The sequence below is a fragment of the Haliotis rubra genome, unplaced genomic scaffold (assembly GCF_003918875.1).
Source record: "Haliotis rubra isolate DU_JTF1 unplaced genomic scaffold, ASM391887v1 Scf80, whole genome shotgun sequence".
Taxonomy (NCBI): Eukaryota; Metazoa; Mollusca; class Gastropoda; order Lepetellida; family Haliotidae; genus Haliotis; species Haliotis rubra.
The window spans coordinates 574,051-592,345 of record NW_025767524.1 but is presented as its reverse complement, the minus strand read 5'-3'; the positions used below and the strand labels follow the sequence as shown (position 1 = coordinate 592,345).

General features: G+C 38.5%; 1 protein-coding gene across 1 annotated transcript; it reads left to right on the top strand.

Moving 5' to 3' along the window:
- The first annotated feature begins 5,024 nt into the window (after nucleotides 1-5,024).
- On the top strand, nucleotides 5,025-17,948 carry LOC124261569 (spermatogenesis-associated protein 7-like). The gene is given in 12 exon segments (XM_046695900.1): nucleotides 5,025-5,166; nucleotides 6,215-6,279; nucleotides 6,760-6,849; nucleotides 7,430-7,477; nucleotides 7,640-7,764; nucleotides 8,122-8,414; nucleotides 8,416-8,922; nucleotides 9,610-9,654; nucleotides 13,447-13,524; nucleotides 14,399-14,456; nucleotides 14,969-15,944; nucleotides 15,947-17,948. Coding segments are annotated over 11 exon segments (2,490 nt in total). The 5' UTR covers nucleotides 5,025-5,166; nucleotides 6,215-6,236; the 3' UTR covers nucleotides 16,174-17,948.
- The last annotated feature ends 347 nt before the right edge of the window (nucleotides 17,949-18,295 follow it).

Here is an 18,295-nt window from a genome sequence, read left to right as displayed (position 1 = left end):
ATTGTTGGAATATTTTAAGACAGCGTAAAACTAAACCCACTCATTCACTCGTGGATGAGACGATTAGCTGATATCGTGAACGCCAATTTTCAGGTTTCTCTGGGATTGGGCTGTCATACACACCTGAGTGCCACGTGTCTATGTTATTCTGCCATCACCGTAACTTCCTGATCATCATACGATATTGTCGGCTGTTGCTACAAGAATAATTACACGGACACGCTGCATACCGCCGGGATCCCACACTGGGAATGCCAAGAACAGGGTTTGGCACTCGATATTCCAGCTATTCAGTTGTTGTCAGAACGTCTGAGGTGTTGGCTAATCTCATTATTTCCCAGGGGAAATATAGTAAACATGACGTGGCCCATCATATTACTGATTGTGTACATGTATCTCGGTGTTATGTTGCCATACTTGGAGGGACACCGACTTGCAGCGTAAAGGCTCGAATCAAATTCCATTTTAAAAATAAAATTGAGATGTGACGTAATGTCGATGAATTTAAATATAGTCGCCTTTAAGTGGTCACATGTCGTGGCAACATCCCCTTGTTGGTTACGGCCACATTCAGCACTTTTTCAGCTATATGACGGCGGTCTGTAAAAAATCGAAAATGGACCAGACAGATCAGTGAGTGACATCATGAGCATCGATCTACGTAATTGGGAGATTGTCACATGCATCAACCACCTCTATGAACCCGTCCATCCAACCCCGTTAGTTGTCTCTTACGACAGGCATATATACAGGTTGCTGAAGACCCATTCTAACATAAACCCGTGAAGATATGGGTTAGAATTGATCTTCAGTAACCCACGCTTGTCGTAGGAGGCGACTAACAGGAAAGTCAAAACATTGATTACACAACAGTCTCGTTTCCTGCTGACTCGGTCCCATCCTATTGCGCAACTTAGTACAATAACCAGTCCAGAATTTTGAGACCAACTCATTCAACTGGATATATACATATTAAATTCATTATTATTTGATACATCTAATCACTTGTATATTGCAACACTACGCTCCTTCTAATCCTTGCAAACCCGCCGTGCAGCGTGCTCTGTCGTATACAGCATGCTCTGACAAACGGAAATCTGGAATTCGTGAAAATCTCAAAACGAGGCTCGGCCGCTACAAACGTTTGGCGGTCTGGTACGGACTTGATATTATATCAATCACATTGTACGTTACGAAAATAAACTAAATTAGTGCAAAGAAGGCATCACAGGTGTAACCAGTGAGCCAGATGAGTTGTGAATTGTACGATCTCTTCAAACTGGGGCAGTCTGTGACGTCTTAGTTAATGACATGCTGCCAAAACCCCGACATAAAATATAGAAATACGACTTTATTAAACTTTCCAATTGAATTTAATTTGTAAATACCATTTTCTTATGACACAAGGAATTGGAATTCAGTGTAACCATAGTTGTTTGTAGTGTCTCTTTTCACTTTCACTCGAGACAATTCTGATCAGCTAAAAAGTAGGTCATTGTCTGAATTGGTTAATGAGACTCGTGTTTCGGTATGTCGGGTCGTCATGCTCGCTGACTTGATTAACACATGTCATCGTATCCCAATGATGCTCATGATGTTGATCACTGGATTTTCTGGTCCAGACTTGATTATTTACAGATCACGGCCATATTGCTGGAATATTGCTAAGCGCGGCGTTAAACAAAAACAACAACAACAACAACCAACCAACCAACAATGCTAACATGGCTCTACATGGGCCTCGTGGCAATATCAAATTCAAGATACTTGTTGATGATACGAGTAAACAAACATGCCGCTTATCAGTTTGTGTGTTTGAGCTCTGATATGAAACCGACAGAAATACTACTTTTCATCCTAGAGCTTTGTCAGTAAAGACTTGCCAGATGGTCATCTCTACTGCACACATTCCGGGCTTAATGAAGATTCCAATATGTGTAATGCCAACCCATATGAATTTCTGTTTTACTGTGTACAAGTGTTGTTGCATCATGTACTTTGTATATTTGTATCTACTGATTTTGAATGAATAAAAAACTTGCCAGATAATTCCAGTCTTCCAGTGTTGGAGGTCAAACACGTACATAAACAATCAAACGTATGTACATATGTAACTTCCTTTCGTGGATTGGGCAATCTCTTGCCCATGTCATAACTGTCTTTTCTTTTACATTGATTTTCCGACTCAGTCACTCGATAATGCAGATATACTCAAGCTGGCTGTTGAATAAAACACTGGGAACGGAAAAGCATCACTGATGACTTCCTCCGTTATATGGTGTAAGGGGCGGTGGGGTAGTCTAATGGTTAAAGCGTTCGCTCGTCACGCCGAAGACCCTGTTCGATTCCCCACATGGGTACAATGTGTGAAGACCATTTCTGGTTTCCCACGCCGTGATATTGTTGGAATATTGCTAAAAGCGGCGTAAAACTAAACTCACTCACTATTTGGTGTAATGTAATGCCCACATTATAATAATATACAATTGATTTTTTTCACACTGGATAGTTCTTTACGCAATTATTTTATTAATTCTGTGAAAGTCGTGTGATCCTACCAGTTATGGTAAAAAAGATTATTCGTTTTATCAACCAAGCAGTTGCTGTCATAAATGACCACAGTTCGGCATGAAAGTCGATGTGTGTCTACATTAATCAGTGTTTGTATGCGTGTTTGTGCTGGGTAGGTGTTCTGTCACACACTGTGTGCTTTTATGACTCTAGATACTATTGTGTGCACTGTATGAAGTGCGCTCTCGGAGACGTATTCCAGACAGCTTAACTTGAAATGGCTGGATAGTAATAAATAATTCATGTACTCCGCGGTGAATGATGAGAATAGAAACATCGCGACTTGAGAAAAGAGAGGCGTGAGACTGTAAATGAATTATGATTTGACACGTGTGATTTACAAGTCGTGATAATGTACGGTTAGTATAGTATCAATAGTATAGCAGCAGTTAACGCCGTGGTCTACAGTTCGGTACTATCTGCAAGTCGATGTTCGTCTACAGTTCGGCACACATGTATGTTGGTGTCTGTGAGTGCGTGCATGCGTTCGTGTGTGCGTGATTCCTTAGAATTCTGTATGCCTTTATGTTATGTGTTGTCCATATTACTAACTTCTAAGAGACGATGGTGATTTGATGATGATGATGATGATGATGATGGTGATGATGTCCAATAGCCCTTTCACTAAGACTGGGCATGAGAACGTCACGTACAAGTTCCAGTCGTGACCACCACTCATAGTCTTGTGCATAGTGTGTATCCCCCTCACATCTAGCCGACCTGTATGATTTCTTCTTTATAAGTTTGAAATAAAGAAACGGTAATAATATTTTTTACATTTTTTAAAACTTGATAACGGTGTAAAAATCTACATCTACGCTCTATGCAATAAACAAGAACTTGTCATCCATAAAGTTGTATGTTTCATTTTTGACTCACCAACTTCTAGAATGCCGATCAAACAATTGCGAATAATACAGTAGCGAAACTTTACTTATCGGGATGGTCAGGCGCATAGCAAGCCATTTGTTTCGTGTTAGCCCGATAGGTTGCACTTAAAAGCCTGCAGAATGACTACAGAATGGAGTAACGCTACTAACGCATAAGTTTTCGTAGAAGGGCGATTGTAGGTGTAAGCCCGGGCTTTTTATAACATTGGTAGCTACGCAATGATATTTAAGAATGACTAACGAATGACGCTGGTGGAATATTGTTTAACATAGACGTCCCGAGCGGGATCGCCCAGAATACTATATTTGTAGTGAATGGGTCTTCACAAAGCAGACCTTATTCTAAGTGCCATTTCGAAACTATTAAAGGTAAAAAAGACAGGAGTAACGGTCTTTCGTCTGAGAAATCTCCATTCATACAGGATATGGCCAGATACCGCCTAACCCAATGTAGGCTACCTGTGGTGTACATAGACTATATTGTTTGATGTATGTTTATCCACAATATAGAGACGTCTTACAATTGTGTTTACAAATCAATTCTCGAGGAAAATTTTCAAAATATTGTGAACTCTGTGAAAGACACTGTAATGAATATGACTGCCATATAATTCTACATTCTGAACATTATATGTACAACATGAATAAGTTCTTTTCCAAACTTTTAGATCTTTTTCATGTCAGTAGAATTACTGACAGAAGATGAAATGCTGTCTCTCTTTTTTTGAGGTGAAATACCTGTTACCGAACACATAGATGAAATGTGATGGAGATGTATGATTATCCTATTTTGTACATACCTGTATTCAATGGTATCCTCACTCAAGTGTGTATTGTAGATCCTTCCTTGCCTTTGCTCTGTACATGTGTATACCCGCCTTGTGAATATGTTGTAAATATTTGATGTATACATGAGGAAGGTTAAACGAACACAAACAACAATGAAAGACTTTTTGCTATGACTATAGATTATTGTTGTGCTTGCTATTCATTGTTTTATAAGCTTTACATTAAATGCTTATTTGTTTTATCCAGATTCGTGTCGTTTTTGTAATAGTAAGGGAAGCAACTCTTGCTTGAACTTAGGTCTTGATTCAGTAGTCCGGACTATTCGCAATCCGGACGAATTTGCTGAGAAACGCAACCGTCCGGATTAACGAGGCTTCACTGTATATGTAAATGATCTTCGGATTGAAATCTGGAGGAAATAAAGACATTCATTCATTCATTCATTCATTCATTCATTATAAGGTAATTAGTAATATTTAAAATGATAGTTTCTAAAACAATATATAAATAACAGACTGGGGTCCTGTCCCCTTATCTAGACTTGCTTTTCTAAAGGATAGTACTACTATACTGCATGGGCTTAGAACACAGTACAGCCTTACAGCGAGTGCGCATGAGCCGAGCAGCAACAAGAACATTCATCACCACTCGCCCCTTTCCGTAACCTCCAAGAACGCTATTCAGCTTGTCCCGGAATAACACGAGTTAGTCACGAATGCAACAAGAAGAGCGAAACAGGGTATGTAACTCTCAGTTATTCCGACAGGGGTCGCAAGCGACAGTTTATAGTTACCAAAATGGCGGACGAGTCTGAACTGGAATTTCTGTATTGATTTAGACTGTTTTGCGAATGGCATTATGTAGCAAGCATCAAATCACTCGGGTACTTTTGCCCTGGAAGCACCCTCATATAACGGTAGGCTCAACAATACTGCAATGGTTGTTATACGTGTGTTGTAAGTAAAACGGCGCAAATGCTGAAGCGAATTTGAATCTCAACACCCCTGGCCCTGACAGGGTTTTTTCACTTTCGTGTACTGCCGCTGTTTTCAGTCGTGCGATTTGGCCCTTTTTCTCTTTCATAAGTGGACTCATCTATTGTTACATCTGATGAGATATACATAGAGACATTAACAAGACATTTTGCACTACTCCATCATTACGTGGATCTACTTCATCTGAGATTTAGCACTTCAGATTTTACTATTCTGAGCCAGGAAACAACAGTTTCCAGCATGAGCTAAGAAAGCCATTGAAACGTGCTGAAATTAAAGCTGTAAAGCTATTGCTTTATGTCAGCTGCTCTTGATTATGTGCTTTAATTTCATTATGAATTATGAAACTGTTGTCTGGAATCTGGTAAGAGTTCCGCCCGTAACCCCCGCTTGAAAAGTATTCTATTTATTATGATTATTTCATGGGGTTAGGGTTTAGATTCATTTATTATTTATTTTTGGGTTTAGGGTTTAGATTTGGATAAGCTTTCTATAAAAAACATCTATTCTTACTATAAATCGTTGCATAGAAGGATAAAAAAACCGGGGTTACGGGCGGAAATCTGTCCATGACGTAATCAATAGACGTTGAGAAATGTTTCTTGTTGTTACCCAGCCTGGCGCCTGGCATAATGTGGATAAACAAGCATTGTTCAGCTCAGAACATCTGTGTTATGCTTATAGTTAAAGTCAGAACTACAACATTAACGTCAACAATATTACTTCAAGTTAAGAACGACCACTTCTGTTGTCAATGACACGAAACAAGTAGAGGCAAAAGTTGATGGCACTAAGAGACGTTGAAAGGACCAGTACTTTGTGTTAAACTAGTTGGTTCTTGGGGATAAAAGAGGTACTGGTCAGCTCAAATTCATTATACAGTGTCAAGTATTTATTGTTATAGCAGTGACAGGTTACACCTGTTAGAAGCAATATAATGTAAACAAACTACTTGAATTTTTCTTACAGGAGCTCTGAGGAGCAGAAAAACATGGCTGGAAGTTTGAGAGGGAGTCTTGGGCTGAAAAGTGGCCGTAAGTTCACAATTTGCATCTCTACCATGGCAAGTGAAAATACAATGTGAATGAAAATTTGAACAGTGTAGAAGCAGAAGTAATGCAGGAATATTTACTGCAGTGTCTCTTCTGTGATTACACTTTATCTAATTAGCATTGCCAATTAAAAAAAACACATTCATGTCTTTGTAGTAAACTACTGTCATCAGAAATTGTAGTCTTCTTGAAATATATGAATGAGTTGTTAAAGGTGTTATTTTTTTTATCTATTATCTTTTAACAATCTCTTTGTTCTGTATTACATTTATTGGATGATTTCCAGTCAAATGTGAATGTTTTTCAATCCTTCCAAATATATACAGGTGCATTATGCCAGGTGTAGAATGAACAGAGTACAAGTTATAATAGCTGTCAGTTTTCATAATATCTTATGCATATATTGATTTTGAAATTGTGATGTGTGGTATGGTTTAAAAAACTGGCTTGCTTATTTTCCAGCACTAGCCCCAACATCTGCCAAACTGACAACACAGTATCTAGTTCTGGATCACATGAACAACCATTACCGCAAGATAAATAAAGCTAAACGTGAGTAGACATGGTGGTCTTGTAAAGTTTATACTTTTGACATATGTTGTAGTTTTATAAATTTTGGTCAAACTTCAGCAGTCCTTTTTGGTGAAAATATCACAGGTAACAAATTTTAAAGCTAAAGAGAGAATTGGGATATGAAAACCATGTAAAAATAAATAATAACTCAGATGTATTTAGACTGTTATCAGAAACCAATACATGGACATTCACACTCTCAACCACTGGTTTGTCACATGCAACATTAAGCACTTTCTTCTGGTGGTTGTGATACAGCAGTAATATTTCTCAGACATTATAAATTATGTTTCAACATATATAAAGATTTCTGTTGAGGATATAAATAAGTATTTCACGCTGTGGTTCTGGAAACAATGTTTGTGTAAAGGCTGATATTTTTCATTCCAAACATAACATGATTATAACAATTATATGATGATGATGACAGTATATTATATGTGGCCAACATGTTGCAATATACAAGCATGGTGTAATTTGAAGTTATGTTTTATGACTTGTGTTATAGACTAATGACATTCCTAAATTAATAGACTGTATAATGTTTCTAAATTTTCAGCTGCCATTGATAACCGACCACCCAAATCTATCGCACAGAGTCAGAAAGGTAAAGTTATCTTGCATTTGCATATATTTGACATGTTAAAGATGATGTTGATGTGGAGGTGTTTTTTTGCTTATCTTTTTTTTTATATTTTCTGTTTTAGTGAATGTAGTACATATAGGTACTATACAACCATTTATTGATATCCTGGTTTTTCTGTTTTAGTTCGAGAAAGGAAAGAACGTGATCACATAAAAAAACAAGGAACAAGTCGGCCAACTTCTCGTATGTCTGTGCGGCCAGTGTCACGAAATGATGTTGATGCTGAATATTATGATGAGGCAGAATGGGTAGGTGTTTGGGTGTTCAAATTTCTGAACATGTGATTTCATTCACTCCACCTTTCACTTCTTCTGTAGATTAAAATTATGATTGAATTGTGAGAGAATGTGCAAACAAAATGGTCAGCAAAATGTCCTGATTAACAATTGTTTAGAAAACAATCTTCAACACACATACCTATACAGCTGTATCGTTAGGTCACTTTTGCTTAACTGTGAATTTCTTAATTTTAGACAGATTTTAATTATTATTATAGGATAATAACTGTGTCATGTCTGGGTTATTTTTTGTTCTTGTATTGTTGGTATCTAATGACATGTTTAAGGATATTAATATTTTCGTATACGTCTCTTTTCTGTACTTAGGATGAACCCGAAGATGATGATGAGAGGCTGGTGTATGACATCATGAGGACAACCCTGAGAGAAAACTACCCTGCGAGTGCTGACGCCACATATGGGTCAGGCCAACGACCCCGTGGACAGTCCCCCCGGTGGTTTCAACAAAACCATCAGATACCAGGATCAGGTTCAGGCCAACAATCTACAGACCTACTACAGACCGGAGAAACGCCCTTCCTCTGTGAGATCCACCCACTCCATGCTAAGCAATGGATCTCGCACCAGTCTCACGGGCAATCCAAAGAAGAACCCAGATGGCGATCTTTTGCAGAAACGCTCGCACGTATTCACGGAACCAGAGAAACCGTTCACGCCACGAACTCTGAAATCGAACCGTCAGTCTCGTCTAAGCGAGTACAAGTATTACAACCCGCCACCCAAGAAACCAAGTCACAGACATGATGACATGGAACAAACCAGCAGGCAGTTGATGCAGACAGAGAGAGACTACCGACCCAAGCCCAAACCCCGGGGTACCGCTGTCCAGGACAGGACTGGAACACAAACGTTGTCAGAGAGCCAGCTAATGTTCGAGACGCTACAGAGTCGAGACTTTAACCGCCATCAAGGAGAGAAGGACGGGGTACCCAAGCTGGACATATCAGTGGACAAGGATCATATGAACTGGCTCCAGGAACAAGCTAGCAAGGCACAGATCAGGATGAACAATGGGATGAAGGCGCCAATGGATCAGATTGATGAGACTGAACAGCCTGCTGTCAATGGCACGATGAGGTCCTCTCCTGGCGATCCTAGACTTACTAAGTAATTCACTTTTATTGACTTTGGTGACATGTTGTGGTGGATTAATTTGTACATTAGATTCATGCTTGGGTTCTAAACAGAGTTTTAGTCAAAAGATAAAAGTATGTCTTGAATTATTTATTAGTCCAAGATTTTGTGCCTCAAATGTTAGATTATATTTTATACTTGCTATTGGCATGTTAGGAAAAGTTCCATCACATGGTGTATTGTGTATTTCTGCAGTTTACGAATAAATTCTCAAAGATATGTGATATGAAGACATAGTTGTGGCCTTGACAAATTGACATGTAAATCATATGAATATTTATAAATAAGTTTAATGCATCTTAATGTACTTGTATATGACAACTGCAGTTGTTTTTATGTGATCTAGCCCTTTTTATGTGATACTTCAATATCTCTGTCACTTGTGATATTTATTGCAGCTTGTGCTATGCCCTGTATTTGTATATAATGTGGTTATTGTTGTTGACTCACGTTGTTAATATGGAAAAAGGTGTGTCTTTGAGAAGACGATATTGACAGACAACTTCAGTCGTCAGTAAAGCTTGCAGAAATGGGGGTTCAGCATAGCCTGTGTAACATACTGAAATATTCTTGAAATTACAAAAAATTCAGCTTTCAAAATTGATTATTCTAATGGTAGTGTTTGCTACTGAAACTACAGCTATTTTCTCTACTTGGCAGGTCGTTTGGCACTAAGTCTTTGAACAGGCAGAGAATGAGTGAAGCGTGAGTACTTCTAAACCCTTCTGTTACTTCAATACCGCTTTGAGTGATTTAAACCCCTCTGTTAATTCAAGATGTACTGCACAGTTCTCACCCCTACCCTACCAACTGTCCCAGTACAGAGATACATGTAGTAGAATCAACATAGGCTTTCTGATGCCCTTTGCTGACAGTTTAACAGTAGACATTCTTATGAAAGATTGTATTTGCATGATTTTCTATTTCTCCTTATCCTGACTCATGATTTGAACAATATAGCATGAGTCAAGATAAGTATAAAATATCAATTTTATCATAAAAATCACATATTTTTACTTTTCCTGAATCATGCTATATTGTTCAAATCATGAGTCAGGATAAGTATAAAATATCAATTTTATCATAAAAAAATACATTTTTCATGCATTTATACTTTCTGCTTGAAAATGCTGAAACTCATGTATGTGAATATAAAAGTCAGGGTTGATATGATCCAACGTGTTATGAAGCCTTGTTACATGCACTGATGCAGTCATGATGATATGTGTCGAGGAGAATATTTTCTGTTACATTAATATTTTACATTTTCTACTGTGTACACAATTTATACCTTGAAATACTCAGTGATGATATGCTACAGAAAACAAATAAGACATTCTTAAATTTTGGAAAATTCATATTACATTTATCATTATCAAAGTAAAGTCAGCATCTTTGAAGTGAATTTTACTTACTGAATAAGACACACACAATGTGTGAACAATATTGTAATCAATTACTTATCTGTTGCTATTCAATTCTTAACACATAAACACTCAAACCTTTAGCTTACAGCATTCTGAGGGAAGTACATATTCTGTACAGATGGTGTATCTCGTTTGATCAATGTATAATAGATTAAAAGAGATTATTGGTATGCAAGTCAGTTAGTATTTATCTACTTTCTATTCTGTTTTTAGCTTACCTCATCTAAATGAGAGCTATAGTGTGGTCGCATTGTTGTCTGTTCGATGTCAGTTTAGTTTTTATCCAAAATGTTTAAAGCATCTCTTATGTGAAGATACAAGAGAGCAACCTGCTTCTATAGTCACTGTTGTCTCACCAGCTGCTTGTCTGCTTTTTGTGGTTGTAGGATAAAATTCAGATTTTGTAAGACTCTTACTGAAAAACACAGGAAACAAAGTGCCTTGATTATAATTCAGGAGAAAACTAAATTAATTTGAAATAGATTTCAAAACCCTGCAAATGCTTACAAACTCTGAATATGTGTTTGTCATTTGCAAACGATGTCGATGAACCAACTTCAGATGTTGTTTTTTTCTGTGTGACTAAGTTATATGCAGGGTGTTTGTTACCTTCAGTGTTTCATATAGCACTATTTTTTCTGTAAATATTTTAATTCTATAATGTTTTAGTTTTCCCAACAGAAGGGCTGTGATGAAGTTTTGCTTCATTGCAAGTACCGTATATTACCGTCTATAAGACGACCCCATGGATAAGACGACCCCCAAACTTGACCATTAAAATCAGTGTCAAAATGGTATGTTTCGTGCATAAGTCGATCCCCCGCGATGGGGTCCTAATCGCGGCAAACACAGACAACTGGCAGTTACCAATAATTATAACTTTCTTCCACATTATTCAAAGAATTCACAATCATGTATGTTGCGCGAAGTGATACAATGTTGTTCTCTTAGCCCTGGAAAAAAGTTTGACGAAAGGGTAACCCATGGATAAGACGACCCCCTTCTACAGACTGCTTTTTTTGGTCCTCTAAATTCAGCTTATAGACGGTAATATACGGTATACTTTTATGAGGTCAAATAGTGAAGTACGGAATTAAACATGTGCTGAAAGTGGACAGGAATTCCAGAAGTTCGAGTGGTATATACAGTAGTAGCACACTATTTCTAGTTTATTTGATGGAAAATTGCTAATATGTGTTTGTCCCATCTTTACATGCTTTAGCCATTAATAGCCCTTGAAAGACAAGTACAAGCATGAAATACAGTGTATGTCAAGGTTTCATGTATCTTGTATTATGACCTCAACATCAACTGTGTATCATTTCATCACCATTCTATACCAAGCAGTATTTGTTCCATGAAATCGAAATCCATTTTGAATAGTGAAATTATATTGATCTTCCTCATAAGTTTGATATTAATGCCAGTTTATCTGAAACAGGATAGTTAGAAGTCTATATCTTGGTCTTCCTTGTAGAGATTACAATATTTAAGTCAGAAATTGGATTTTGTAAAATGTTGACAGTTTGCTTCCAATCTCAGTTGATATTTGTCAGTAAGGTAGTTTTTTTCCGGAATTTTTGATAGACCTTGGTTGTATTGCATTCCTTCCACTTGTAATCCATTGTGTCACTTACTTATCCAATGAGCACATGACACTTTTAACCAGATGTTTGATACATGTGGCAGTAAGGTTGCCTGATGTCACAATGGACTTGATGTCTCCAAGCAGAAACAGGGGCGGTGGGGTAGCCTACTGGTTAAAGTGTTGGCTCGTCACGCCAAAGACCTGGGTTCGAATCCCCACATGGGTACAATGTGTCAAGCCCATTTCTGGTGTCCCCCGCCGTGATGTTGCTGGAATATTGCTAAAAGCGGCGTAAAACCAAACTCAGTCAGTCAGTCAGTCCAAGCAGAAACAAATGTTAACATGCAGGAATGTTTCCCTTGGAACTATGAAATAGTTTGCATTATAATTATGTATATTGTAATAATCTTCACTCAGAAATAGACTGAATAAATACTTTCATATTATTTCCATTCATCAATTGTTTTCTATGACTATTAACCAACAGCAGTTTTACGTACACGTGGAAACCCCTGTGAACCGTTGGAGGGTAATCAATGGTAATGTTTGGAATGTTAGTGCTGTGGCATAAAAGCACCCTCTCTCAGGAAGTAGGGCTCAAGCTGGAGGAAAGCTCAGGAAGTTGAATATCACTAACTGTCTGAACTCTAATATCATTCTCAGCATTGATACCACAAGCTACAAAAACTGGTTAATTCTTTTTATAATAGCTTGGTCAGCTGTCACTTGATAGGCTTTGATAATTAAAACATTTGGTTGCAATATTTGATTCAACTACCTGTCACCTGATTGGCTGCAATAATTATACATCTCTCATCTGATTGGCTTCAATACATGGTACAACCTGATTGGCTTCTTTACACTTATGCCACTTGACTGTAATACTTGATATCTATAAGAAAACAAGCAGACTGGTAATGCAGAAAATCAGAAGGCAAGAGAAAAGACATGTTTATGCCAGACATGGCTGTCATCTGGCCCAGATTTCTTGGGACGGTGGGGTAGCCTAGTGGTCAAAACGTTCGCTCGTCACCCTGAAAACCTGGGTTCGATTGCCCACATGGGTACAATGTGTGAAGCCCATTTCTGGTGTGCCCCCACATGATATTGATGGAATATTGCTAAAAGTGGCGTAAAGTAAATTCCCTGACTCACGTACAGATTTGTTAACAAAAAGCTCAATGTAAATTCCAGGCATTTAAAATGTCATCCATTTGCCTGTAAGTTTATCAGGTACCTACTTGCCTCACATCATGCACAAAGAATGTAATTCTGCCTTTTCATTTGCAACTATTCTTTTGTTTGGAAGATTTTAAAATACGGATTATATTCAAATGTAAACAAAACAGGCCTATTTTCTAGTCTCTTGTAAAGTCTCAAAAAATACCCTCACTCATTGCTAAGGTTCAGCTTCCAAAAAGAGGATAATTTTGTAAGGAATTGTGAGAAATGTGATCGTGATGACTTCTGTTTTTTCTACAGGGACGAAGAACAACAGTATGTGATGTTTGCTAAACAGGTCACAGAGGAGGTTCTGAACAGGGGTATCTACACTGACAGGTGGGTTCAGTTACAGGTGTAGTGAACAGGAGTATCTACACTGACAGGTGGGTTCAGAGTTACAGGTGTACTAAAGAGGGTATCTACTCTGACAGGTGGGTTCAGAGTTACAGATGTACTAAAGAGGGTATCTACTCTGACAGGTGGGTTCATAGTTACAGGTGTAGTGAACAGGGGTATCTACACAAACAGATGTTATAGGTGTACTGAGCAGGGATATGAACACTAGCAGGTGGATTAAGAGTTACAGGTGTACAAGACGGGTATCTATACCCACAATTGTGTTCAGAGTGCCAGGTGTATTGAGCAGGGATATGAACACTAGCAGGTGGATTAAGAGTTACAGGTGTACAAGACGGGTATCTATACCCACAATTGTGTTCAGAGTGCCAGGTGTATTGAGCAGGGATATGAACACTAGCAGGTGGATTAAGAGTTACAGGTGTACAAGACGGGTATCTATACCCACAATTGTGTTCAGAGTGCCAGGTGTATTGAGCAGGGATATGAACACTAGCAGGTACAAGGATTAAGAGTTACAGGTGTACACTAACAGGTGGATTAAGAGTTACAGGTGTACAAGACGGGTATCTATACCCACAATTGTGTTCAGAGTGCCAGGTGTATTGAGCAGGGATATGAACACTAACAGGTGGATTAAGAGTTACAGGTGTACAAGACGGGTATCTATACCCACAATTGTGTTCAGAGTGGCCGGTGTATTGAGCAGGGATAATATAACAAATGGTTCAGGGTTGAGCCTCTACAGAACAGACACCAAGGTAGATGACAATTTGGAAGATGAACCTTTCCTGTGTGTTGATGATAGATATAATTGTCACTGTAATTCATTGTATCCTGTTTTCTCTTACAGGGTATTGAAGAAGGTGTTTGACAGACATGTGGAGAAGCACAAAGGAAAGCTGAAGATTGTGAGTGCCTCTAGTCTCATAGAATCTTTAAATAATTGGTTACAATAATCTGAATGACAAGAGGTGAGGTGAAATGGGGTTTAACGTCATGCTTATATTTCGCTCATATGACGACGTTTATGCGTGTGTATGTGTGGCTGCTTGTACTAACCCAGACTTAAGCTGGTTTTATAGTGCTAGCTCACTGAGATACCATGTCGCAGTGAAGCATGAATACCCCACTCAGACACATATATACTGACTCCAGGCTGACCAGTCCTTGTTGTACCCATGAGTGCCAGGCAGGGAACAACAAGTACCATATTTTAACATCTTTTGGTATGACGCAGCTGGGGATGAAACCCGCGACATACTGCTCTCCAGGTGGATGCTCTAACCACTACAGCACGGAGGCGGCTCGATTGACAAGAGAAACAAAACAGTAAACCATAGAAAATGAACAGTTAATAAAGTCCCTAGGTTACTTCACTGTTGACAAAGAAACTTATGCAATATGCTTGTTATGTTTTCAGTCTCGAATGAGAGCTATCCTGGATAAACTACGCACAGATTTTGGCATATCAGATGACCCTGACCCCTTTGATGAGGAAGATGAGTGTGTGAGGACTGTGAGCATGTTGGAGCCAGACCCTGATGTGAGAGCAGCTCGACTGGCCAGTCAGAATAAACCTACTGAGAATATTGATGGTACTCTTACCTCAACAAATACATTGAACTTTGACAGTACAGGAGAGGCATTCAGTACTGTGAGGTCCCAACACAGGAGAGGGTCACAAGCTAGTGAGGCAAGATCCGACATTGCTGACAGAAGGTCACTGGCCAGTGCATCAAGGTCAACTATTGGGGAGAAAAGATCAGAAACCAGATCCCAGCTTGGGGACACAAGATCAGAGGCAAGATCCGACATTGCTGACAGAAGGTCACTGGCCAGTGCGTCAAGGTCAACTATTAGGGAGAAAAGATCAGAAACCAGATCCCAGCTTGGGGACACAAAATCAGAGGCAAGATCGGAAGTTAGTGACAGAAGGTCACTGGCCAGTGAATCAAGGTCAACTATTGGGGAGAAAAGGTCAGAGTTTGGGGAAACTATATCACAGTCTGGTGAAGTAAGATCGATAGTGAGTGACTTGAAACCTGAAGGTAAACAGTCAGATGTGGGTTTGGGCGAGACTGGTGAAATGACTGCCACCCAGGTGCTGGAGCAATATCAGAAGACAATAACCACCCAAGACATGGAAGGAGCAAGTAGGTCTGTCAGTGAGATGGATATGAGTGAAAGGATGTCATCACGAGGTGAGCAGAATGATGGAATCATATCACGAGGTGAGCAGCTGTCAGAACCGGATTCATCACTTTTCTCATCGCCATCTCACTCCAGCCAAGCCCCAGTACCAGCTCGACGTCGCCGCAATCCTCAACATGAGGAGAAGCACTTGCCAGAGCTTCACAAGGCCAAGGTTCTTGAGAGTGCAAGCCAAGGTGAAAAGGGGAGATAACTGTGGATGAAGCAATAAAGGCTAATGCCAATACAGGCGTTGACCTAAAGAATGAAGAATCCATTGCCATCAACAATTCCTTTAAAGCAAAACTGGATGACAAAACTCCTGCTGAAGAAGTAGTGGAAGACTACGATGATGATTATGAAGATGATTATGATGCTGATGATGATGACGGTCAGGGAGGTACAACTCACAGAACATCAGATGAAGATTTTTAGAGTGACCATACATGCAATATGTTGAATAGATATATAGACCATAGATCCCATGTAGTATTTTAGTGTACTACAACTGCTACGCCCTAACTGTGATAAATGGATTCGTTGCCTTTTGTGTGCTGTATTTGGACACACACACATTGATAGATATATCTTTTATGCAGACGATATTATACCAGATTTTTTATCTTTCAGAGAATATTTCTGAATGATATATATTGTACATTTTATGCTATCATTGTTAGTACTTTGTTCTATATATTTGAAGACTTTTAAAAAATAAGTGTTGGTTCTTGTGCAATGTGCAAAATCTTTGGAGTTAATAGCCCAGACTTGTCACTTAAGATTATTTTCAGTAGATCTCAGAGTAAATATATGGAGCTTTTTGTAGCAAATGTTACTATATTGAATGAAATTATGTAAGGGTTGAACTACTGATAACTGGCTGAAATTGTGGACTTGTACATTTTGAATCAACATTAAGACAGCTAGTACAAGTTCTAACCCTCAGATAAGGGTTGGGCATCATACTTATTCAGGCACCTCTAATTTTATCCTGTGTGAGCCCCATCATGACTTTGGTAGGGTTATTCATTATCCTGAATTCATCTCTGCTTTGTGTCACTCTGCTTTTCATGCACAAAGAGAAGCCTTCAACCTTTGAAAGACCTTGGTATGAGAATCAGTTGTTCTTATATGTTAACCTTACCATGCTTACCTTACAGCATGGTGAATGTAGGTGTGTCTCGTGGAACTATAGGTGTCTCTGTCAGATGGATTGTATTGATCTTTCCCGACCTGTGATATTAATTAGTGTCACTATCTATGAACATCTGTCGCAAAAGCCAACTGTTGTTCTAACACATTTCATAAGTATGGTTTGAATGTGAAGGGAGAAAAAACAAACATAATAAACGCGTTGCAAAGTTTGTGCCAAAATATTATGGATAAGGTGACATGTGTTCCCTGTTCAAGTCTTGTTCAGACATCGATATACTACTGTGAAACCTTAAATTTCGGGGGGTTTGTCATATTTTGTTCATGACAATATATGTTTTGTCCCAGCGGCATCCACAACAGCACCATCAATCCTTCACATGTTTTATACTATGGATATATTAATGTCTTTACACTTTATTAAGGAAGTTGTGTTTACATGGTTTAACTGGGTGTGTTAACTCATATAATTTAGTTGTGTTTTTAATAGTATGCAAGTTGCTTTCACTGGCAAGAGGCTTGTTCAACTGTTTCTGTTTTTTAGATATTTTGTACTAGATGTATTTATCTTAACATGCTATTCACTTGAAAACCTATGGTGATTGGTGCAAATATGCATTTTTACAGTTTGAAATTTATGAAAGCAATTTAAAAGAAGACCTCAGATAAATATAGTGCAATTGGCAGAATACCTCAAGCAGAGACTAGGAGATATAAGCACACAGTTAACATGGCAGTATGGGAGATTGTTAGTAGTAAGGGCTCCCCATGTTAGTTGCCTATATAGAACAAAATAAGTCATGGAGTAAAGACCAAGAATATAATTTTGTTAAAGTATACCCCAAAATATTAATTATCCCATGTTTGCTCTGCATGTGCAGTTATGGCAATTTTCCTCTGATCTGCCGAATTTATTTCAAATTGATAAACTCTGTGAATCCCCTGAAACACCCCCCCACCCCTTTGATGACGCAATATTAAGTTTTCTGCTGAAAATAGAGTTTCCTTTTGCCATCCCTGCATATGAAGACCTGTTTTCAAGATGTTTTTGTATAAAATTTCAGTCATTTTGCTCCTTTACGTGAAGTAGTATGCAGAGGTCCTATTCAGTTTTGCTTATTTCAAGATGTAGTATTATTACCATAAATCCTTATTGTTAAACCTTCAGATTGGACATTTTTCAGGGCACATTTTATTGTAAAGAGACCAAACTTAGCAATGATATTCTGTGCTATAAATACTATGCTGTAGCATGACTCCCTATCTTTGGGGTTGACCACATATAATTCATCTTCTTCTTCATTCAGATTTCTTCATGCCTTTTCCACGTCAGCAGATATGCTCAAGGCGTAACAATGACAGATTAAAAGAGTCTCAGTCAATTCAATTGAAGGTTTATATTTTA